Consider the following 26,123-nt stretch of genomic DNA (forward strand, 5'->3'; position numbering starts at 1 on the left):
ACCAATCTCATACATTATCTTCTGTACATCTTATTCATAGAACCCCAAGCTGATTGAATTACATCTGAGATTTGGGCCTCCTTGAGCAGCTGTTCATTTGTTAGCTAATCATATGAAATCATATACCGGCTACAGGTATATGCCGATTTAATTTCAAATCAATTTACATGATTTATTGCATGTAGGCTACCGACCTGCAGCAGAATTCAATAACGCGCTTCCAATCTCTCATAGAATTGCTGTCAGAGGTCATTTGTCATTGTACCCCAGTAGCCACGAGATAATGGACTCATCTGATCCACGTACCTTATAACTCGCAATGATTTACTGCTCCAGTGCCACCATCAGGGTTGTGTTAATTCAGGCACACCATACCAAAACGTTTTGCAACAGAAAACGAGTATTCCTTATTAAACAAGTTCAGATTTTCAGTCCGTTTTATTAAGTTTGGTACCTAATTAACATAACCCAGCTTTCTGTTCGGCATCTGTTAGGCAGAGTATCTGAACACTGTGCTGGGATGTCCATTGATACTTGACATGTAAACCCGCCATTGCTTCTGGTGGCTATTTTATAGAACCAGCCCTTGCAGTGTCGTGAAAGGCATCCCGAAGGGCAACTTTGGGATCTAAAAATAAACCAACAGTTAAGTGACAATGGCAGCTGGCCCGTAACAAAGACCCTGATACGCAGACAAACCAATACCAGTAATGCTTGCTGAGCAGGATGAAGTGGTCCCTAGGCCAAGGCCCTATCCACAAAGCATCCCAGAACAGAATCCTGTTAATCTGTGAAAAGTGAATCCTGTTAACCTGTGAAAAGTGAATCCTGTTAACCTGTTTTAAGACAAAAGAATCCCAGCTCAGAGTAGGTTTTAGAATGATCTTCAGGCAAACTCTGAGCTAGGAATGAAATCAACTCATACAAGTTTCTCAGCTGGTAATCACGACAGTTTGCAGTACCGCAAAGGAATGATGGTGACGACGCCATGACGCTTATTTACAGTGTTGCAAATGGGGAATAACCAACCACGGTGAGTCATTGCCATTCGCCAGCTGTGAACTCTAGTCTATAGCACGCTTCAGACAACCACTGTGAGAGTGAAGAGGTCTTCACGGATCAACCTGGACCCTAGAGTCCCTGGGTTCGCGCCCAGGCTCTGTCGTAACCGACCGGGAGGCCTGTGGGGCGAAGTCCGGGTTAGGGAGGGCTTGGTCGGTAGGGATGTCCTTGTCTCATCGTGCACCAGCGACTCCTGTAGCGGGCCGGGCGCAGTGCAAGCTAACCAAGGTTGCCAGGTGCACGGTGTATCCTCCGACACATTGGTGCAGCTGGCTTCTGGGTTGGATGCGCGCTTTGTTAAGAATCAGTGTGGCTGGTGGGGTTGTGTATCGGAGGACGCATGACTTTCAACCTTCGTCTCTCCCGAGTCCGTACGGGAGTTGTAGCGATGAGACAAGATAGTAGCTACTACAACAATTGGATACCATGAAATTGGGGAGAAAAAGGGGTAATAAAAATAAAAGCAGAATTGTTACAATATTACTTTTATATCAACAGACTCGTCACTCTTGTTTAATAAATCTTCATTGCTTTTGCATGTCTCCTGCCGACAATATTCCATACAATGTTGCTCGAAAGGTCTAGCTGTCATTTTCATCAACACAATTAAAGTTAACAAAAGCCCCATTGGCCAAATTTAGGAATGCGCTCCAAATGGATAACTTGAAATAACATAGTTTTCGCAAGAAAAACTAATTTAATTAGCCTAGTGGCTTTAAGTATTTAAGCATATCATGTGAAATAGGCCTTGTGATATCGTTGTCACAAACGCAAGAACTACTGTTGCATGTAGGTCTAGATTATTTATGGAGTGATCATATAAACTCAGCAAGAAAAGAAAAGTTATTTCACTGTCAACTGCGACTGTCAACTTTTTTTCAGTAAACTTAACATGTGTAAATATTTGTATGAACATAACAAGATTCAACAACTGAGACATAAACTTAACAAGTTCCACAGACATGTGACTAACAGAAATTGAATAATGTGTCAATGAACAAGGGGGGGTCAAAATAAAAAGTAGCAGTCAGTATCTGGTGTGGCCACCAGCTGCATTTAGTACTGCAGTGCATCTCCTCCTCATGGACTGCACCAGATTTTCCAGTTCTTGCTGTGAGATGTTACCCCACTCTTCCACCAAGGCACCTGCGTGTTCCCGGACATTTCTGGGGAATGGCCCTAGCCCTCACCATCCGATCCAACAGGTCCCAGACGTGCTCAATGGGATTGAGATTGAGATCTGGGCTCTTCGCTGGCCATGGCAGAACACTGACATTCCTGTCTTGCAGGAAATCATGCACAGAACGAGCAGTATGTCTGGTGGCATTGTCATGTCAGGATGAGCCTGCAGGAAGAGTATCACATGAGGGGGGAGGATGTCTTCCCTGTAACGCACAGCATTGAGATTGCCCGCAATGACAACAAGCTCAGTCCGATGATGCTGTGACCCACCGCCCCAGACCAAATCGGACCCCAGACCCCAGGCCTCGGTTTAATGCTCATTCCTTTGAAGATAAATGCAAATCCGGCCATCACCCCTGGTGAGACAAAATCGTGACTCGTCAGTGAAGAGCACTTTTTGCCAGTCCTGTCTGGTTCAGCGACGGTGGGTTTGTGCCCACTGGCGACGTTGTTGCCGGTGATGTCTGGTGAGGACAAATTTTTACAAATTATTTTTAAAGACAGGGTCCTGAAAAAAGGGTTTAGAAATATCAAAACATTTTAACAACCCCAAAGCAATTGCATGTGGCAATGGAACCACTGACTCACTGCATTTTTTCTATTCTCAAGACACCTGCTGACAACTCTTAACTGGTTAGGACATCTCATGAGATGCCCTAAATATCTGTCGACTAGGTGTGACTCTTATGACTGAAGAGGTTTCATGCATAGCTAGAATTGTTTTTTCATAAGAGTAGGAGGAAAATGTCTCTATTCTCAGCACTTATGACAAATGTTCTATTCTGAGATGGTTTATGGATACAGAACCAGTTCTTACATCTTATTGCACGATGGTGCAGCTGTAGAACATTTTGAGGATCCATGCCAAATCTTTTCAGTCTCCTGAGAGGGAATAGGTTTTGTCATGCCCTCTTCACGACTGTCTTGGTGTGCTTGGACCATGTTAGTTTGTTGGTGGTATGGACACCAAGGAACTTGAAGCTCTCAACCTGCTCCACTACGGCCCCGTCGATGAGAATGGGGGCGTACTCTGTCCTCCTTTTCCTGTAAGTCCACAATCATCTCCTTCGTCTTGATCACGTTGAGGGAGAGGTTTTTGTCCTTGCACCACATGGTCAGGTCTCTGAACTCCTCCCCATTGGCCAGGGGTGGGAAACACCAGTCCTTGAGGGACTGACTGGAGAAAAGTGACACACTATCCCTAGCAAACACAGCTAATTAATCTTATTGCATTCTAAACTGAAGATCATGATTAGGTGATTATTGGAGTCAGGTGTGTTAACTGGGGCAAAACTGTGACATCAATCAGGCCCTCGAGGTCTGGAATCGCCCACCCCTGCTATAGGCGGCCTCATTGTTGTCGGTGATCAGTTCTACCACTGTTGTGTTGTCGGCAAACTTAATGGTGTTGGAGTCGTGTTTGGCCGTGCAGTCGTGGGCGAACAGGGAACACAGGAGGGGACTAAGCACGCAACCCTGAGGGGCCCCCGTGTTGAGGATCAGCATGGCAGATGTGTTGTTGCCTACCCTTACCACCTGGGGGCGTCCCATCAGGAAATCCAGGATCCAGTTGCAGAGGGAGGTGTTTAGTCCCAGGGTCCTTAGTTTAGTGATGAGCTTGAAGGGCACTATATGGTGTTGAACGTGTTCCTTTTGTCTCAGTGGGAAAGGGCAGTGTGGAGTGCAATTACCAAACCTGGTTGATGTGTCAACAAGCATCTGCAAGTTATGAGCAGTCAGCTGTTCACACACCAAAATGTTGGGAAGACAGGCAACACTTAATAAAATAGGTGGCCCTAGCTCGCAAAAAGAAAGTACTAGACAACAGATATACAAAAATTATACTTATCACTCCTGGAGATATCAGCTGTCCTCCAGCTATAGAATAAGTACAGTGTTGCCCACTGCTGTTATACTGGTAGTAGAAAAAGGGAAGCCATTGCAGTGCATAGATAGAGGTGAGAGCTTAAAGGGATACTTTGAGAGTTTGGCAATGAGGCCCTTTATCTACTTCCCCAGAGTCAGATGAACTCGTGGATTCCATTTTCATGTCTGTGTCCGGTTTGAAGGAAATTAGCACTAGCGCAGTTGCTAACTAGTTAGTGCAATAACTGGAAGTCTATGGGTATCTGCAGTCATTATGCTAACACTAGTTAGCATTGGCTTGCAAAATAAACTAACTTCCTTCATACTGGACAGAGACATAAAAATAGTATCCACAAGGCAATCTGTCTTGTAAAAAGTGTTGGTCCCATGTTTCATGAGCTGAAATAAAAGATCAAATGTTCCATACCACCATCAACTCATGTTGCAGCATGATAACGCACGGCCCCATGTCACAAGGGTCTGTATACAATTCCTGGAAGCTGAAAATGTCCCAGTTCTTCCATGGCCTGCGTACTCAGACACGTCATCCATTGAGCATGTTTGGGATGCTCTGGATCAACGTGTACGACAGCGTGTTCCAACTTTGCACAGCCATTGAAGAGGAGTGGGACAATGTTCCACAGGCCAGCACGATCAACTCTACGCAAAGGAGAGGTGTCACGCTGCATGAGGCAAATGGTGGTCACACCAGATACTGACTGGTTTTCTGATCCATACCCCAACCTTATCTCTGACCAACAGATGCATATCTGTATTCCCAGTCGTGATATCCATAGAGTAGTAGCGAATTTATTTAAATTCACTGTAACTCAAAATCTGACATTGTTGCATTTATCTACACTGAACAAAAATATTAAAGGGCCTCATTGTCAAAATCCCAAAGTATCCCTTAAAAGTGTCCAGTGGCGTCCGGGGTCCAGTGGTCTTTAGGTCCAGGGAAGTTGGTGCTGCACTAGAGTATTTTATTGAGCCTTGTACACACCCAGTTAGATAAAATATCTTATTATAGCCTTGAACATTGCGACACATACAGTTGAAGTCGGAAGTTTGCATACAATTAGGTTGTAAAAACTAGTTTTTTAACCACTCCACAAATTTCTTGTTAACAAACTATAGTTTTGGCAAGTCGGTTAGGACATCTACTTGGTGCATGACAAGTCATTTTTCTTACAACAGTTTACAGACAGATTATTTCACTTAAAATTCATTATATCACAATTCCAGTGGGTCAGAAGTTTACATACATTAAGTTGACTGTGCCTTTAAACAGATTGGAAAATTCCAGAAAATGATGCCATGATTTTAGAAGCTTCTGATAGGCTAATTTACATAATTTGAGTCAATTGGAGGTGTACCTGTGGATGTATTTCAAGGCCGACCTACAAACTCTGTGCCTCTTTGCTTGACATCATGGGATAATCAAAATAAATCAGCCTACACCCCAGGAAAAAAATTGTAGACCTCCACAAATCAATCCCAGAACAACAGCAAATGACCTTGTGAAGTTGCTGGAGGAAACCGGTACAAACGTATCTATATCTACAGTAAAACGAGTCCTATAGACATAACCTGAAAGGCCGCTCAGTAAGGAAGAAGCCACTGCTCCAACACCTCCATAAAAAAGCCAGACTACGGTTTGACACTGCACATGGGGACAAAGATCGTACTTTTTGGAGAAATGTCCTCCTGTCTGAATAGAACTGTTTGGCCATAATGACCATCCTTATGTTTGGAGGAAAGAGTGGGAGGCTTGCAAGCCAAAGAACTTCATGCCATCCGTGAAGCACGGGGGTGGCAGCATCACGTTGTGGGGGTGCTTTGCTGCAGGAGGGAATGGTGCACTTTACAGAATAGATGGCATCATGAGGGAGGAAAATGTAGATATTTTGAAGCAACATCTCAAGACATCAGTCAGAAAGTTAAAGCTTGGTCGCAAATGGGTCTTCCAAATGGGCAATGACAAAAAGCATACTTCCAAAGTTGTGGCAAAATGGCATAAGGACAACAAAGTCAAGGTATTGGAATGGCCATCACAAAGCCCTGGCCTCAATCCTATAGAAAATGTGTAGGCAGAACTGAAAAAGCATGTGTAGCAAGGAGGCCTGCAAACCTGACTCAGTTACACCAGCTCTGTCAGGAGGAATGGGCCAAAATTCACCCATCTTATTGTGGGAAGCTTGTGGAAGGCCACCCGATACGTTTGACCCAAGTTAAACAATTTAAAGGCAATGCTACCAAATACTAATTGAGTGTATGTAAACTTCTGACACACTGGGAATGTGATGAAAGAAATAAAAGCAGAAATAAATAATCCCCTCCACTATTATTCTGACATTTCCCATTTTTAAAATAAAGTGGTGATCCTAACTGACCTAAGACAGGGAATTTTTACTAGGATTAAAAGTCAGGAATTGTGAAAAACTGAGCTTAAATGTATTTGGCTAAGGTGAATGTAAACTTCTGACTTTAACTATATACCCGTTTCACAATTATGTGCAGACCATAACCAAACTGTACTGGGTAAGGGTTTATTTTTTATTTTTCCACATTGCCCTTTCCAGCACGGTTCCGGGGACTATGGTGGATGCGCAACCAGTACAGCTTGGTACAGCTCAGCAGTGTGAAAAGCCCTATACAGTAGCCGAATAACACGCCATCATACAGATAAAGAGGGAGGTGCTTTGTTTCATCAAAAGCTGTGCGCAGTTTATTGTAGTATTCTAAATTTACATTAAAAAAAAAAAAGTCTGCCCATGTCCTAGAACCATTATGAAAGTTAACGCACAAATTCAATATACATCTCATTGTATTTTACATAGAGTATAAGAGTATAGGCATGGAGGTGGCATGATTCATTACAAGGCTTTAAAGAATCAGAGAGAGAGAGAAAAAAAAAAAAAGGGAATAAATAGAAGGTGCTATCTTCAGCTGAAAAACTAAATCTGAACGTAAGTCGAACAAAAAACAATGGCTGCAATGTGGAGTCCCGAGCTCCCCTTCCTCAACAAAGAGAAGAAATACAACTGAATGCAGGCAGGGAGTCTGGGCCTACAGAAGCAGCGCAGAGTTGAGTGTGATTGATGAGAATGGGAGAGACTAGTTCTTCTGTACAGGTGCATAAATTAGAAACTACATCTGGTGGTTACACACTGCTTATCACTAAAACATCAACATCTAGGAAAAATGTCAGAGGCAAGATCTTGTTTTTCTGCTCCTAGTACTGTATTATTTTATCATCTGCTAAGTAGACGCAGACGTCTTGAGTTGACATTAGTGCCGCAAGTTGTTATATACAGACGATGGTGTCACAGAGAGGGAAGGACAAACCGGAGCTGAGAGACAAACACATTGCATTGTTTTCTTTTTAAAAGCTACAACAGATTCCAATAGGTTACTTTTTTCGATTAAAATTTTTAAAAAGATGTAAAAGTTCCTAAACTTTTCAGCGTGTCAGTTTTTTTGGTGATATTCAATTTTTCAGAAAAACTCAAATCATGTAACCCTTTTAAAATGGTTGAAGATAAAAAAGCATGGGGATTTATTTTATTTTTTGAGCTGTTTAATGACGATAAGGTCATTAAAAGTCATGCACGCTGCAAAGAACCTCATGCAGTAGTTATGGTAAACCATTCAAGCACTTTATTAGTTAAGTCATAAATACACACAGCAGCTTCATCAGAGGGTGTCTGATTCCTCTTCAGTTTTTGAATGTGGAGTATTTATAAAGGAGCCTTTTGCATGAGAACAGGAAGCAGAGGTCTGCCACGGCTACCTAATGCTGACCTGCTAAAGAAAAATTATGTGATTATCAACTTTTTAATATATATTTATATATTTATTTTCTCTTCATCGCTCGTTCGGCGCTGCGCACTCATCCACTTGCACTTTCCCCAATCGCTCCCGCTCTCCTTTTTTATGGTTGTACACAATGTAACAAAAGGTGACAGACCTGAAATTACAATCACCAAAAAACAAACCAAAATACAGCCTGCTGCACCGCCCGCCCATCACTGGCAGTGGCAGCACAGAGGACAAAGTCTGCGTGGTGCTGGGATATCATCAAAGAGGCGGTGGTGGAGGCTCCTTAGAGCTCCTCGAGCTGCTGCCGTAGCTGCCTGTACCGCTCTCCTTGAGGTTGAGATTCTCCAGGGCCACGTCTAAAGGCATGATATCCACGCAGCCCATGGCCCCAAAGCTGGCGAAATCTCGCCGCTCGTCCTCGTCCGAGGAAGAGCTCTCCTCGCGCATCAGCGTGCTCAGCAGCAGCTCCTGAACGAACAGGCTGCGGTCGGCGCGCTCGCCCTCCAGCACCTGCCGCTCCGCCTCCGACATCTTGGGCTCGTTTAACCTTTAGCAGGACAAAGAAGAGGGGAACTGGTTAGCGCCGAGCAGAGGCAGGGACTACTGCAGTAGTGTTGTCATAACAGAATTTAGACTTTGATACCAGGGTTAGCATCACGATACTCGACCACACGGCAAAAAAGAAAGCGGGGAGAATGACAGATTTTTACACACTTTTTAAACATTTTTTTTTATAGAAAACAAAATTGAATGTTCTAAGTCCACAATGCTTTTTAGGTCTAGGAAAAAATCTAGCAACAACACACACCACATGGACCGAGGTGATGGAAGACTGATTGATGGAGCTGTGGAGAGAACGTGACTGCCTTTTCAAATGGGCAAGTTAGTTTTACATGGCCCAGTTTGCCATTTTAGACCTTTCCATTGGTCCTTAGATTAAATCTCCATGCAAAACATACTCCACCAATATTACATCTGCGAACTACTGACAGAAACCAAAAAGATAATATGAAATTAAGCACATATTCTGTCCTCCGTAAATTTGTTCAGCTCAATGTTTGCGTGTCAGCATTTCCCCCCCGACAACAATCGAGAAACGCAAGGCAGGATTAACTAAGGAATCATCGTGTAATGTGATCTCCCACAACCTGGGATTGAGGGTAGACGGAATGAAACATTTAGGACAAGGAAATCAGAAAATGTGAGCACGTCCAAGTTGTTAGCATTTTAAAAGTCGTTTAGTGTATGCCCTGCATTACTTGTGGACTCGCAATGCTCAGCAGTGGTGGACAACTTGACTTTGAGCCAATCAAAGAGCATGAAACTCCACGTGGGAGAGCCGACAGGAGTGACAAGAAAAAGAAAAGAAAAAAAAGAGGGCACTTTACCCTCCACTCCCAGTTCCACTCCCAGTTCATCAGAATTGTTTTAACTAAAAACAAAGCTGCATAATGCACCTTTTTTCTAGAGCAAGTCTTTACATATTTTTTAAAACCAAGCTAGCTATCTAGCATGATGAATAAATAATCATTCTCCATTATCTCATACTGTCAGTGCCAGTTCGCTTACTAGCTAATGTTAGCTTAACGGTTAGCGTCGCCATATGCAATAGCACAACATAGCTAGCTCGCTTCTACACTGACTCTTGGCTGCATTCAAAAAAATGTATCCATTGTGATTTAATAAATGGTACTAGTTACCTACACTGAACAAAAATAAACGCAACATGCTACAATTTCAAAAATGAGTTACAGTTCATAGAAGGAAATCAGTCAATTGAAATAAACTCATTAGGCCCTAATCTATGGATTTCACACAACTGGGCAAGGGGGCAGCCATGAGCCTGGTCCACCGAACTGGGGAGCCAGGCCCAGGTAATCAGAATGAGTTTTCCCCCACAAAAGGGCTTTATTACAGACAGAAATAGTCCTGACTACCCCCCTCCCCCTCCTCCGACTATCCCGCAGGTGAAGAAGTCTGATGTGGAGGTCCTGGGCTGGCGGGGTTACACGTTGTCGGCAGTTGTGAGGCCGGTTGGACGTACTGCCAAATTCACAAAAATAACATTGGTAGAACAATTAAAATGGGACGAATACTTTGTTGCGTTTATATTTTTGTTCAGCATAGTTGTTGATACTAGCCAGATTGCCACAAGGGCTTACTAACAATTCTAGCTAACTAGCAAAAACATTTGCACAGCTTGCAATTTAGCTATCTGTTTTCTAATGCTGGCAAAATACAAAACAAGCTGCCACCACCTTGTGGTCTGGAGTATTTATTTGATCTGTGGTTAAACAGTTGTGTGAACAACAAAATGTTAACTGCCAACACTGGGTAGGGGTGCTAAGTACCTATAGATATTAAGATTTCTTGGCGTGTCTCTGACCCTTTAGTGCTTCTACACCTGCATTGCTTGCTGTTTGGGGTTTTAGGCTGGGTTTCTGTACAGCACTTTGAGATATCAGCTGATGTACGAAGGGCTATATAAATAAATTTGATTTGATTTGATTTAGAGGCATCGTCCTACTTAAGATGTAGAATTTTCCCTCAAAATGACATACTTCAGAAACAAATGTATAATTAATATGCAATTCTGAAGAATAGAGTAATGACTTGCATTTCTAAATGATATTACACCGCATTTTAAAATACATATAGCCTATTAATAGCTGAATATAGAGAGAAGCATGCTAACCTATAGGCCAGGGGTGTCAAACTCATTCCACGGAGGGCCAAGTGTCTGCAGGTTTTTGTTTTTTCCTTTCAATTAAGACCTAGACAACCAGGTGAGTGAAGTTCCTTACTAATTAGTGAGCTTAATTCATCTATCAAGTGGAGTGGAGTGAAAACAGGCAGACACTCGGCCCTCAGCGGAAAGAGTTTGACACATGCTATATGCCCTGCATGATTTTTAAATTTTGTATATATATTTTATTTTAAATCACACCACGTCCGGGCCATTAGAAATTCTGTTCTGGCCAGTGAGAAAAAAAAGTTTGCGTTTGATCCTGTGATGGAGTTTGCAGAACAAATGGTCACTGGATTGATGCAAATAATCATGATTTTGCTAGGTAGGCACAGGCTACTTTGTAGTTAACTTTTAATTGAGAATGTTGTTGGGAAAGCCTTTCCATCTACCCGAAGACAGTTATCATTAGCATCGCTAATGGTAGTCCCAATTGTGTACACTCATTTACATAGAAAAAAAACTAAAAAGTCTCGCCTGTATACAAATATTGAATACATTTATATTTGAACTTACTCTGCCGATTGTCTGTGGGGTTGGGCCATCAGTGGGGTAAAAATTTGAGACAAAAAAAAAAATAAACAAAATAAAGGTATTATTAAACTGACTTCAAAACACAAGTCTCCAGGTGAGTTTGCTTCAACCTCGAGTCCTCTTGGGTATGACGCTACGAGCTTAACACACCTGTATTTGGGGAGTTTCTCCCATTCTTCTCTGCAGATCCTCTCAAGCTATGTCAGGTTGGAGGGGAGCGTCGCTGCCAAGCTATTTTCAGGTGTCTCCAGAGATGTTCGGTCGGGTTCAAGTCCAGGCTCTGGCTGGGCCACTCAAGGACATTCAGAGACTTGTCCTGAAGCCACTCTTGCATTGTCTTGGCTGTGTGCTTAGGGTTGTTATTCTAATGGAAGGTGAACCTTCGCCCCAGTCTAAGTTCCTGAGAGCTCTGGAGCAGGTTTTCGTCAAGGATCTCTGTACTTTGCTCTGTTCATTTTTCCCTCAATCCCGACTAGTCTCCCAGTCCCTGCTGCTGAAAAACATCCCCACAGCATGATGCTGCCACCAACATGCTTCACTATAGGGATCGTGCCAGGTTTCCTCCAGAAGTGACGCTTGCCATTCAGGCCAAACAGTTCAATGTTGGTTTCATCAGACCAAAGAATCTTGTTTCTCATGATTTGAGTGTCTTTAGGTGCCTTTTGGCAAACTCCAAGCGGGCTGTTATGTGCATTCTACTGAGGAGTGGCTTCCGTCTGGCCACTCTACCAAAAAGGCCTGATTGGTGGAGTGCTGCAAAGATGGTTGTCCTTCTGGAAGTTTCTCCCATCTCCACAGAGGACCTCTGGAGCTCTCTAAGTGACTACTGGGTTCTTGGGTCACCTCCCTGACCAAGGCCCTTCTCCCCCAATTGGTCAGTTTGGCCCGGGTGGCCAGCTCTAGGAAGAGTCTTGGTGATTACAAACTTTTTCCATTTAAGAATCAGAGGCCACTGTGTTCTTCGGGACCTTCAATGCTGCCGACATTTGTTGGTACCATTCCCCAGATCTGTGCCTCGACACAATCCTGTCTTGGAGCTCTATGGACAATTCCGACCTCATGGCTTGTTTTAATTTTTTTATTTTTATATTCAATACATTAGCAAAAATGTCTACAACCCTGTTTCCTCTTTGTCATTATGGGGTGTTGTGTGTAGATTGAGGATTTTAAAGTAATAAAATGTGAATATTTTCCAAATGCACTGTATATGCGATGCATGCATACAAACCGAAGTCTTGCAGGTGTTTACTAGGGCTGGGAATTGGCAGGGACCTCACAATACGATATTATCATGATACTTAGGTATGTATTGCAATTTTCACGATTCGATATGTATTGCAATTCGACATTGCAAATTTATTGCGATTGACGTTCCAAACATATCGCACATTTTAGGTTTGCTGCAGAGAGACAAAGAGCATGAAAAAACAAGTTTGATCAGTCAGAGAAATAAGAGCTGAAAACATGTTGACTCACTATTTAAAAAGATGTAGAACAAGCTATAGAACAAGCTATCCATTTATAATAGTCAAATATTGATATAATTTTGTCCTAAAACTTCCATCGATTTTCTTCTCCGATCACTAGTGTTTACATGGCTTTGCACACGTGCCAGGTTTTCAAATTACGGCAGTACCGGCGCTCTAAAAAGTCCGGCGAATAATACATTCCTGTGGATATTTTGTCTCAAATTTCGACCCACTGAAGGACCAACACAGAATCTGTAGAGTAAGTTCAAATGGTATTTTATTCAACATTCTGGCTTGTAAGGACACTTTCGAAGTTGTTGCAGGCGTTATACCAAGAATAGGTATCACAGTCCGATTTATTAGGCAACACTAACGGACACACAAAGTGGTGAACACGCGCACCACACACAGACGGGTATTCCCATGCCTTTGCCTCTTCAGAAAGTTGCAGGGAATATGAATCACTGATGTATTCTGTTCATGCCTTATGATAAACAATTAGTTGATTTCCAAACGTGAGACATTTGATAAGAGGAACAAAAACAAACTAAATTCTAGTACCAAACTGTTTTTCACGTTGTGGTATAGAAAAAGGGTAGTAGGAGAGGAGACCTGTGAGTCTATGGGTGGGGAGAGAACAAGAGGAGGGAGACACCATGCAAGGGGGAGGGGGGCAGAGCAGATCCTACCACTCGGGGCATTCAACACCTGGGGCCTGATAGCAGTAACAGCGAACAGTGTGTGTGTACAGAGCCTTCCATTTATAATATAGTCAAGTTAAAAAACTTTTTTTTTTTTTTAAAGGCTCTGTTCACATGTACACCTCAGAGGGATCGACCAACTCACCGTGTGAGCAGGAACTGGGAGCTGTGGGAGGCCATGGGGTTGCTCTCGGCCACGCCGGCCGAGTTGGCGACGGCGCTGGGCGGGGGGATGGTGGCGCTGATGTTGCTGCCGGGGTTGGAGCGTCGCGTCGTGTTCCTGGCCGTCTCCAGCTGTTGCCGGGCCGCCTGGGCCTGCTGGCGCTCCAGCTGCAACTGCATCTGTAACTGCTGCAGCTGAGATGCGGACGGGCCCGACGAGTTGAGCTGGCCGCCCGCCGAGCGCCGCACGCCCGACAGCTGAGACAACAGCTCTGTGGGAGGAGAGATGAAGAAGTGTGTTCCGAGTTTCTTCTAGCGAGATGAATAGTTTCAAACTAGGCTCCAGTAGAGACAGGTGAATGTGATATACAGTAAGACTGTCACAGAAAAGAGACACAGCACTAGGACTGCGGGTTATACTTCATACGAGATTCAGAGCCAGAGCAATTACATCTCACGGAAAGATAACCACTGAAGTCAACATTCAAGTGACTCCAGTGCAGACTGGTGAATAAAATATAGCAGAAGTGAACACAGATCAGGGAGTAAAGAGCAGACAACCAGATTCTCTATCCATCTCAATGGGAAAGACCCTGCTTGTCATTGACTACACAAACAGAGGCTGGTCAGACCAGGTGCACTGCTCACCTGCTATGGGGTCCATGGCTTCCCTGTTACTGGGTGAGTACGAGGAGCTCTGTGAGGAGGAGAGCCCCCCGGTGGAGCTGCTAGTAAAGTGCATGTTGGTCCTGCGTGCCCTGGGACCGCCCAGCCCGCGACCAGGGTGGAACATCCGACGCACGTGCCGGACGCCGCTGGACTCATCGTAAACCAGGCAGGTTAAGGAGCAGAGTTGAAAGGGTTCGCAAGTACTTGGAATAATCAGAAACAATACACAGCCTGCCCACACTGGTGTACACACACGCGCAGAAGCAGACACACGCAGACAGAGAAGAGCTGCATTGAAAAGATATTAAATCTCTAGGTGCTCTGTGTTCAAGTGTGAGATGAGCAGCAAAGTCGTCGGTCACGTGATTGGGGTCCCCGCCCGGCAACGCAGCACATATTGGACAGATCTGAAATAAAGCAAGCAGTAAACACCCTCTGGATATATTAAACTGACCACTCAAGTTATTTTAAGTTATTGACAAGCGTCAGTTGTAAAATAACCATTTGAGAATTGTGTTAATGCGTCCATGAGCCCTGGAATCTAATCTAACCATAGATTCTTATAGGAGGGCGTGAACGCCAAAAACATCCTATTGAAACCAATGGAGGACATTTTTTTTTTTAAGCAAAAGGGCAACAGAGCTAGACTGGGGGAACGGTCTTTCCCATCTTAGTAAAGCTAGATGAAACACTAGGATGATGTGTCCACTCACCACCTCTGTGGAGGTCTCTGTATGCTCGGAGGCGACATGCTCCTGTAGGGATGTCTCTGTGTATCCCATTTTACCACAGTAAGGACAAGAAAAGCTCTGGGGCTGCTCTACTGAGAATGCCTCACCGCCGTAATACAGGTCTGCAAAGAAAACAATCCGTCTTTAGAGTCGCTGTTATCATCATCATAACACAAACATTTTATATACAATACAATTAGGGCAAGGTGTTTTTTTCCTGACCACATGACCAGACCAAGAAGAACTCCAAGCCCAGTTTGGGCCCACGTGGTCAGGAAAAAAAACTCCTGTTATAAATGTCTAATCTACGCAGCAAATGTACTTACCAAAGTCTACCCTGGTTAATATACACTGCATGGCGTGTTCTGTCGTGTGTCTCGTTGTGGTGGCGCCGCTCTCGTAGCACGACGCGCACAGGTCGTAGTCGTAGCAAATTAAACACTTGTACCGGCGCCCTCTGAAGTTCCCTTTTAAACACGCGTCACAGCTCACACCTGCAAAACAAGGGTGAGGACTGAATGTCAACTTATAGGCTAATTGCATACATGATAGCGTGGAGTAGGCCTACGACCAGAGAGAGAGAGAGGAGGAGAGAGGCTGGCTGACACTCATCAGCCAGTCTTTGGCACTGACACTAATCCACAAATGTCAACCGAGAAGACAATCCACCTAAAAGTCAGTAGCAAGTCATTAAGGAATGCCAGTGTGTGTGCCTGGCTGGCACTGAATAATAATGCCCCATCCTATCGGCTCTTATGCATTTGTACGTATTCTTTTCCCATTTGTTGCCCGGGCTTTATATTACATAATAAACTAAGCAGGCCTAAAGAGAGACAAAAGAGATGATCTGGAAAACATAAACGGAGCACGTAGACAGTGAAAATAAAAATAACCATTTGATAAAGGCACCCCATTGTCTGCTTCCTGTCCCTTTGTGCCCTTTCTTTGTCATCTCACGATGACGCCTGTCTGAAGGAGGACATTATCTAAACTGCTATAACCACCACCTTCACTTTGTTACTGCTGCGTTTATCAGACAATTTCACCACTGTTATAAAGCCACGGCATTTATCACATAGCCCTTATCACTCCTTAGGCAACTGACAAAACGGATACAAAGTGTAGGAACTGAAAAAGGAAAAGGCTAGGCTGCTGTTCCTTGCTCACATACAGTCAAACATTTATGAGAACTGAAAACTTTGGTCATTCAATTGTCTGGATTCTCAACATTTTCAATTTGAGAATATGCCATTGCTCTGTGATGATGACAACAGCAGCTGACTTCCCATCCTTTGATGACAATCAAGCACTAATGGGAAATGGTACCAAATGAATTACACCCCTTGCTACACTACTCAGAGGCCAGGGGCCTCATTTATAACCGTTGCACACATTTTATACTAAATACCTGCGGGCGCTATTCCTGAAATGACTACATATGTTTCCCGTTATAAATCAGACCTGCCGAAAAGTGTGCTCATGTGAACGAGCATTATAACACCGCCTGAATAAAGCCCATCATTCACCTTTTCAAGTTACAATAATCCCCCTTTTTGCTGAATACTTTGGAAGTACTGGAATTGGGCCAAGACAGAATTTGTATTTATTTGTCTTTTTTATTTTACCTTTAACTAGGCAAGTCAGTTAAGAACAAATTCTTATTTTCAATGACGGCATAGGAACAGTGGGTTTAACTGCCTGTTCAGGCGCAGAACGACAGATTTGTACCTTGTCAGCTCGGGGGTTTGAACTAGCAACCTTCCGGTTACTAGTCCACCGCTCTAACCACTAGGCTACCCTGCCGAATATCTAAAGGAAATATCAATAGCGAACTTGATTAAATGTGTTGGCAGATGTATTTTTTTTTTTTTTTTGCAGTGACATTTGCTGTTTCGGAAATACGAAGACAATTGCAAATTGCTGTGAACCTGTAAACATATAATTGAATTCAATAATGTTTTGGTATTTACTTTCTCCTGAACCTTAAATATGCTGCACTGCCCGCGAATTCTTAAATATTGTCCACTCTGGAAACTTTTTTTTACTATTTTTTATTTTTATTTTTATTTTATTTTTTTAAATTTTTTTTACCTTTATTTAACCAGGCAAGTCAGTTAAGAACACATTCTTATTTTCAATGACGGCCTAGGAACAGTGGGTTAACTGCCTGTTCAGGGGCAGAACGACAGATTTGTACCCTGTCAGATCGGGGGTTTGAACTCGCAACCTTCCCGGTTACCTTCCGGTTACTAGTCCAACGCTCTAACCACTAGGCTACGCTGCCGCCCCGTAGTAGGTCTACTTACATTTGTGGCCTACAATTTAATGCAAAAAAATATCAACTGTCTGTTCACCAGTTAAATTACACCATATGTTATAAATCCCTTTCAGGTGAAAAGAGGAGAAAAAACATTCAATGATAATAGCCTATTTAATGGGCCCAATTAAAATGAGAGATGAGCATGCCAATCTGTTGTAGGGCTACTCCGAACATGCACTCATCGCGGCTAGAAAAGGTGCAATGGTCATGATATATTTATGTTTATAAATAAGTGTCTTGTCTGAATACTGTAATGTCAAATTTCTCGAGTAGACGTGGTCTACAAAATGTCAAAGGAAAAGGAGAACCATCTGCTCTACCGTTAAACTGTGTTTAGGATCGCATAGAGCAAAATACTTTAAATACCGGTAGCTTATCTATTTACTGCTGTGAAGTGGGTCCAGATTACATGAGCGATGTTAGAATAGGCTACCATTCGTCCCTTGTTGCAGGCCTATAGGCTATTTCACAAGTATGAAACCATCACAGTCAGAAAAGGTGAGGAATTTGAATTGGAAATATGTAATTATTTTAGAATGAATGTAAAGATAAAATAAATAGTTTCTCACAAACAGCAAATTATTGCATCTTGTTATTATATTTAGCTACCTGTTTTTTTGTTATGTATAAGTCATCATTTATTCCCCATTTGCACTCATTTGCCTTCTTGCAAAGCAATACTTCAACCACTAGGAACTGTACGTACACATGACCTAAAGTTTATGGGAGGATAACCACATTTTCACATCAAGTTCAGTTTTTATAAATGCCAACTTTTGCGTGAAAACTGGTGCATGCATGTTCTGGGGCATATTTTGTACGTACGCAATCGTTTATAAATGAGGCCTGTTGCAAAACGTTTCTTAAACTGAAGCAAACGAAACGGGGAGGGACATACCTGAATTTGCCCAATAGAAAATCTTGTTATACTTGCAAAACGGTGTCTTTCACACCACAGAATGACGGTTTGTGCCATCATTCTGTTACCAAACTTTGACTCTGCATTGTTCCAAGTAAATGTTAAAGTTATTGGCATTTTTTCAAACTGACATTTTTAGTTTCAGTGTCACTCCTGTGGAATTGCCCCTATGCAATGTTTGTCTGGACTGTGGATAAAAGTAGCCTGGGTACCAGTCTTTTTAGCTAACGTTCCACTCCTGTCATTTGCCAAAGAGACTGCTGGCCTTTCGGCAATCTCAATACGCAGCCGAATTTATGGCACAGTTGCTGATTGGTAGACGGAAACATGAATATTTTCCATGACAATGTTATGGGACATGGGGTGCGCGCAAATTTGGTGCAATATAGAATTTGTAGAACAAACAGTCGCAGTCGGTATTCCCATAAGGAATTCCCCTCGACCACGCCCACAAATTGGGGGAAAACTACATTATTTCCAATTGATCCCCATTATAAAAGTTTTTTTGTTATAGAGAAATAACAAAACATGCCCGAAAAGCTGCTGTGTTGTTCAATGTACATGTAGCCAAGTAAAAAAAATCCCAACCTAAGGTTTGTAATACTCCCAAGTAGGGAAATAGAGCCTGCGAGAAGAGCCCTGTGGATTCAGACTATTCTGTGTGGGAAATGTGGGGATGCCGTGTTCAGGTAGGCTACACATAGCTATGTGTGTGGTAAACATATCACAGCTAAGACATTTAATGCCACTCACTACTTGTAGCTGTCAAGTCCATTTGTGTTGTTGGTCTAGGCTAACTTATCGTTCCGGTCAGTAGCCCTACAATATTACGTTTTTCTAAGTCGTAAGAACGCTAGGGAGCCGGACATTTTTAAAAGTAATCTTTAGACATGTTGTACATTTCTTAAAATGTAGTTTTGTAATTGACAAAAACAAATGGATTACAAGAAAGCTTTACTTTTTAAAATGAAATTTTGGGATGTGAGCCAATTGGGTCAATCTAAGTAACAGGTTGATTTCCCCACTGGTAGGTAGGGCTGAAACATTCTAATACCGACTGTGTGAATACCGTTACAAACCTGCTGCAGCCATTCCCTTGTGAGAAGGTAGTGTCAATGCAAGATCATGTTGTTCAAAGTGGCTAGAGAGGACTCCGTAATGAGAGAGAAACAATGATACAGAAAATTTTAGCCTACAAGATTAAAATCGAGCTACGCTTGCTTCAGTTGCATCCCGTACATTTTTTAAAATTCTATTTATTTAATTAGACAAGTCAGTTAAGAACAAATTCTTATTTACAATGACGGCCTACCCCGGACGACACTGGGCCAATTGTGCGCCACCCTATGGGACACCCCATTACAGCCGGATGTGATTCAGCCTGGACTCGAACCAGGGACTGTAGTGACGCCTCTTGCACAGAAACGCCTTAGACTGCTGTGCCACTAGGCAGCCCATTAATGGGGAAAGTAATGTAACTGGCACCTGTCGTCATTCCTCGCAAATACGCTGATTATCATGACTCCTCTCTTATTAAAAAGTGGAATTGACCGCATTTTAGCAACATGAAATCTTATTCAAATCTGTTCAGTCACCCCCCAGGAAGAATTACACTTGTTCCTTCTTCTGACAAGCAAGCACTTACATAAGGTCATTTTCATAAATTCATGGAATGTTTGGGAATGAAGTATAGTAAGGCATTTGTGAAAATTCCATAGCCATATAAAATGGGAAAGCGGCCATGTGTTTTAACAATTAATAGACACTGCAGTAAATAAAACTGCAACTGAAGTGGACATAACCTATGCGACGCATCAGTCTAATTTCATAAAGACTGTTGACTCATTTATACTCGCTTCTGTGTCCTATTCAGCCCGGTGTTTGACGGTGAATCCCGAATGGGTGGCAGCAGCAAACAATGTACCAGGTCAGCTGATATCAATAGTTTGGGACTACCAAGACATGTATTAGTGAATTTTATACAATGGGTGGGTCTAATCCTGGACGCTGATTGCATAGCCGGAAGTCTTTTCCACAAGTTACCACCGGCTAAAGCTATGACGTTGAAATGCCAATTTACTCTGTTCCATCTCACTGCAGAATCCACGGTCTCCTCAGCCCAGCCAGACAATTTATAAACTTGATCTCCACTGTAAAAAAGTATCTAGACATATTTCCCCATTTATTTTAGACTACCAGTTGGTTTTCAATAGTGTAGATGTGTATAAACCTTGTTGTTAGTCTCTGACATTTGCAACATTGTTTCAATACCATAGCAATGAATCGCGACAAGGGGTCGGGACAATAAAAACAGGCAGGCAGCTTTTCTCAGCCAATCGAAATCATTCATCAACATAACCTTTATGGATATATACAAAGACATGTCAGTAGAAAATAGATCAAATGAAATTAAATGCAGCTAGTTTGCAGTCTTTCCATCTTCAGTTTGAAGATAGCTGTATTTTTGGCTAGCTCCTCTGAACAAGTGTCCTGAGGAGAGACCACATTTTCTATGCCAGGTGAAAACACGCATCATTAGCTCATTGTTATGGATAGGGTTGCAAAGGGTCGGAAACTTTCCGGGAAATTTCTGGGATTTTTCCATGGGAAGTTAAGCCTGGGAATTTGGGTAATTTTGCTTAAATTCATCAAAAAGGTTAGCTTATAACAGTGAATCTTTTTTTGTGGGATACACAAGGCAATTCTAGGTCTTATGGCATATTTTGGTTAAACTATCCCCAATTAGAATTGCAACCCTCTGCATGCACAGTGCATTCTTCCATCACATGTGCAGTGCACTCTTCCATCACATGTGCAGTGCACTCTTCCATCACATGTGCAGCTGATTCTCAAGATCTTGCACACTAATGAGATGCTATTAAGCCCACACTACTACACTGTCTGAGCCAAGGACTACATGCTTTCTGGTAAGTTTTGATTACAATACTGAGTGGGGTGAATAGTTATGACATACATGATTTCTTGTTAACTAGTAAATAGTAGCCTACAGCAAAGTGTTTTTAAATAATTTCTAACAATTTCTGCTAATTAGTTTTTGCTACCATGTGGGTTTTTAGCTTGCTTGAGCCTGCTAACTGAGTGTTAATTCACCTGTTTCCATACAAGTTTCATTTTAAAATATTTATTTTACAAAGTAGTTGTTTAATCGAACTTCTTCACTATTTATCTGTACATGGAATTGTATTTGGATTTTTTTCTAATCTTTACAGGAAAATGCCACGGGCACTATCTGATGTGTGGAGACATTTCACTGCAGCTAACGTAGAAGGAAAAGATGTGTACATTTGCAAATACTGTGCCAAATCATATGTGAATAATGCAACAAAGATGCAGAATTAATCTGGCAAAGTGCATAAAGTTCCCTCAGCGCTCACAACAAGCAACCTCTGATAAGTCCCTTTACTTCCATTTGAGGTGAAAATGACGAATCAGACACCTTATCGATAGCAACAGCTCATGGTCCTCCTGGAATGAGAAGTTTATTTTGACTCAATGGAGGAATGTAGTCAGAAATGCTGATGAATGTCTTGCTCAAGCTGTGTATAGAACTGGTTCACCTCTGATGCTCACAGGCAATGTGTATTGGAAAAGATTTCTGAATGGTCTTTGCCCAGCATACACCCCTCCAACCAGACATGCTTTATCTACTAATTTGCTGGATGCAGAGTTCAAGAGAAGGTCAAGCAAATCATAGAGAAAACAGACTGTATTGCAATCATCAAGGAATAATGAACTACATCATCTCCACCCCTCAACCAGTAGTCTACAAGTCCACAGACACAAGGGACAACAGACACACCGGTCTCTACAATGCAGATGAGCTGAAGGCAGTCATGAATGACCTTGGACCACAGAAGGTATTTGCACTGGTGACAGACAATGCTCTGAACATGAAGGCTGCTTGGTCTAAAGTGGAGGAGTCCTACCTTCCAGTACAGCCAATGGGTGTGATGTGCATGCATTGAATCTGCTCCTCAATGACATCATGGCACTGAAAACAATGGATACACACTACAAGAGAGTATGTAGTGAAGGGTCATCAAGGGTCATCAAGTTATAGCAGCAATCTACCTCACCGAGCAAAGTGAGAAGAATAAGAGCACCACATTGAAGCTGCCCAGCAACACCCGTTAGGGAGGGGCAGGAGTCTCTCCAAGAAATGGCCATATCACGGTCTGCCGATATGGACAGCCCCATCAAGAGGATCCTCCTGGATGATGTATTTTGGGAGAGAGTGGTAAGGAGCCTGAAACTCTTGAAACCTATAGCAGTAGCCATTGCACGGATTGAGGGAGACAATGCCAACCTGTCTGATGTTAAGACTCTACTTACAGATGTAAGAGAAGAAATCCGTACCGCCCTGCCTACTTCACTGTTGCACCAAGCAGAGGAAACTGCAGTTCTGAAATACATCAGAAAGCATGAAGACTTCTGCCTGAAGCCCATAGACACTGCAGCGTACATGTTGGACCCCAAGTATGCTGGCAAGAGCATCCTGCCTGGTGCAGAGATCAACAAGGCCTATGATGTCATCACAACCGTGTCTCGCCACCTTGGCCTGGATGAGGGCACGGTTCTTGGCAGTCTGGTGAAGTACACTTCCAAGCAAGGGCTTTGGGATGGAGATGCAATATGGCAGTCGTGCCAAAATTTTACAGATGTATGTTGAACATTTTTTGGGAGATGTGATGGATCATTGGGGATCATTCAATATTCCCTTTTGTTGTTCAGTGAAATCATCCCATGTGAAGAGTCAACTCATTTAATTAAAGTTCAATTTGTAACTACATTGTTTTTGTTTTATTGGAAGGATGTAATCATTTGCAATTATGTCTACTTATGATAAGGTAAAAGGTTTATGTTTCTGTCTCCATATGATACAGTAAATGTATAGAATGCAAAAAACATCTACATTTAAATGGCATTAATTTGCATATATTTCCATTAATTCCCATATATTCCTGGTAATTCCCAAGGAAAGTTACCACCTCTGTATATTCCCCAAAATGTGCAACCCTAGTTATGGATGTATCGAAATAAGCTGTTTTCTAGTGACATTTAAACAAATGCAAATGCAGCTACTTAGCTGTTATTCTGGCTGCACTATTTGACATGACTGTAAGTTGGCAAGTTGACCGTAGTTGACTAGCTAGCAAGCAAGCAAGCAATGGATAAGAAGGTTGCCAGCCGGTATGGCAATATAACATTTAGAACGAACGACTGGGTTGCGTTCATAGACACAGAACAAATAGACTTAATGACTGGGCTGTGTGTCTCTGGCAACCAAACCGATATACATCTTGTGGATGGATGAAATAGTATGAATAAAGTTTTTAATTAAAATATGTCAATCATTATTTGAACATTTTGGTAACCTGTTGTATAATGTGATAATGCCCTCGAAGTCTGTTCTCGACTTCCGTCTTGGGCCTAACAACACCCATGCCATCATATCATTCAAACACCGGCTTCTCTGGCATCATCACTTAAATATTTATGTTTAACTGCATCCATCTATTCTGCAAACAATGCCTTACTGTATGTCATGGAATTTTGAGTCAAATAGAACCTATTTTTAAAACCTCTTAAAGGTGGTTTTGAAGCATAAACTGGTCATTTATATTTTTTGACTGATATGATTGCAGATATGAAACAGACAACGTAGTTAAAACCCTGAGGAAATCAATAGTGACATATTTAATATTATTTAACTATTTCTTTTATTGTTTTGACAATATCGCAATATTATTTTTCTGCTAGTTGGCTGTACCTGCATGAAACCTCCAGTATTTTTCCCTCATAGCTTGTTCTCCATCTTTTTAAAATAGGGAGCCAATTTGTTTTCCTCACTTATTTCCATTACTGCTCAAATCTCGTTCTCTCATAGGTCTCTCGTCCCTCCGCAGCAGACATATGGTGAGAAATATGTTTGGACCATGGAATCGCAATAAAATCACAGTATTGAAATTGCAATACATATATAATCTAAATACATATCATATTGGCACCTAAGTATTGTGACAATATCATATTGCGAGTTCCCTGGCAATTCACTTATTTTGAGCAACTAAAAAATATAAACCTACTTGAGAGAAGAAAAAAAAGCACCTTGCAGGATATAAAATAGGCGATTCACAGTGAACTGGAGGAGAAGTTTGAACGCCGAGAGCTTCTGTGGTGATCACATTTGTAAAAATGCAATAAACAGGAATGCTGTTCTCCCAGCAACAGAATGCCCAATGTTTGAATGTTTCCAATCAAATATATGAATTAAGTTGGAACGTTTTCCTATCAACCTAATTTGCATAAACATTGTGATTGGATGATAGCTGTGAGGGTTATCAAATTTGTATTAAATCCTCTGATCTCCTAGAGCTCATTAATGATAGAATGTTCATATTTGAAGATTTCCCGAAAGGCCAGTCTCTTTTGCTAATGACAAGAGTGGACACGAGTGGAATGTAATAGATTAACAGAGCACAACCAGGCTAGGGATAAAAGGTGTGCTGCCTAGAAAAATATCCTATTTGGAACCTGTATGTCATTTTGACATAGCTAGCCAATGCACCAATTCACCGCCTGTTATGAAGTCCTTCATAATATTCGCACAGATGCTCTGCAGCAGCCCAGCTAAAATGAATTATTCTCCAAACCTCACCAGAAACGTGTCTAAAGTGAAAAATGATGATCCTTAGATAGCTACAACGTTAACTTCATTGGGGGAAAAAGCCAGACCTGGCTGGTCATCCAGACCTAATATGGCACAAGTGAACAAATGTGTCTAGCAAGCCAGATAGAGAAGGCTAGCTATCAAACTGGTTGTTCTCCAAATCCGTGCTCTAACAGAGTTAACTTGGCTAACCTTAGCTAACTTCACTCTGCTTACAGTTACCTAGTTTGCTGGTATACGGTACTCTTCTGCTCCGATAACCCGAACTAGCTAGCTAACGTTAATGAATTGAATTAGAATAGGTAGCTAACTTTAGATAATTGAGTGGCGATAGACTAGCTAGCTAGTTACATGCCTAGGTTTGGCCCACTGTGACGGAGGGCCTCAAACTAACGATACCTTGATGACAGTGCATTCAATGACCAAAACCTTGGTGACTGCACGAAGTCCAGTTAACTAACTAGCTCTGAAAACAATCTGTGGCCATACCAAAATATACCACGCATTCACCCTTCCATTCACCAAAGTCTGGACACTTCAAACTAGCTACCACTACTGTGTACAGCGTTGAAGAACGCTAGTTAGCTAGCTAGTTAACGACCTAGCTAACTAGTTAGCAACCGTCGGACCATCATCAGTTTAGCTAGCTAGCGTTAGCACGCTAATTAGCATTAGCTAACTCGCTATAAGAAAATGCCCCTGACTAGACGTATGACTTATTTGAAACATGACTGTTAATGAATTCGGAGACTGTCGTTAAAGAAAAACTGCCTGGTTCCACCCAGTTATCAGGAGGTTGGGAAAAGGTTGAAAATTCATGGTGGCCGCCATCATGAGCCCTGTCCAATGCATTGCAATACAAAACATGGCATGTTAGCTAGCAAGCTTCAGCGCTCAGTCTGCGACGCTAAGGACGTCTATTTTTCACTTACCCTCATGTCGGGACATCCTACAGACGATGACACAGCCCCCTCCTGGGGCTCCCAAGCACGGATCAGGAGGAAAAGATACCGTTTTTGAGGGATAACCCTGGGACGCGATTTCTCTTTCCTATTTTCTCTTTAAGATGGATACTGAGCTTACAGTTCTCTGCTTCCCCCTCCCCGTCTGTCATGAAGAAGTACTGAGACAGAGCATTCGCAGTCTTCTGAAAAAACACTAGGAGGCGCCCTTTACAATAATGTATTTTGTGGTTGTTCAACTGAAGATGGTAATTTTTTAATTTTTTATTAACTGAGACAAGAAAGTT

At 42.3% G+C, this 26,123-nt stretch overlaps 1 protein-coding gene across 1 annotated transcript; it reads right to left on the minus strand.

Moving 5' to 3' along the window:
* Positions 1–6,798: 6,798 nt before the first annotated feature.
* On the minus strand, positions 6,799–26,053 carry kcmf1 (potassium channel modulatory factor 1). Its single transcript, XM_020457475.2, has 7 exons — positions 25,807–26,053; positions 15,271–15,438; positions 14,927–15,066; positions 14,519–14,620; positions 14,193–14,370; positions 13,528–13,816; positions 6,799–8,479 (listed from the first exon to the last, which is right to left on the minus strand). Exons 1-7 carry the CDS (start codon positions 25,820–25,822, stop codon positions 8,191–8,193), a joined length of 1,182 nt encoding a protein of 393 aa, XP_020313064.1. The 5' UTR covers positions 25,823–26,053; the 3' UTR covers positions 6,799–8,190.
* Positions 26,054–26,123: the final 70 nt, after the last annotated feature.

The sequence above is a fragment of the Oncorhynchus kisutch genome, linkage group LG23 (genome assembly GCF_002021735.2).
Source record: "Oncorhynchus kisutch isolate 150728-3 linkage group LG23, Okis_V2, whole genome shotgun sequence".
Classification (NCBI taxonomy): Eukaryota; Metazoa; Chordata; class Actinopteri; order Salmoniformes; family Salmonidae; genus Oncorhynchus; species Oncorhynchus kisutch.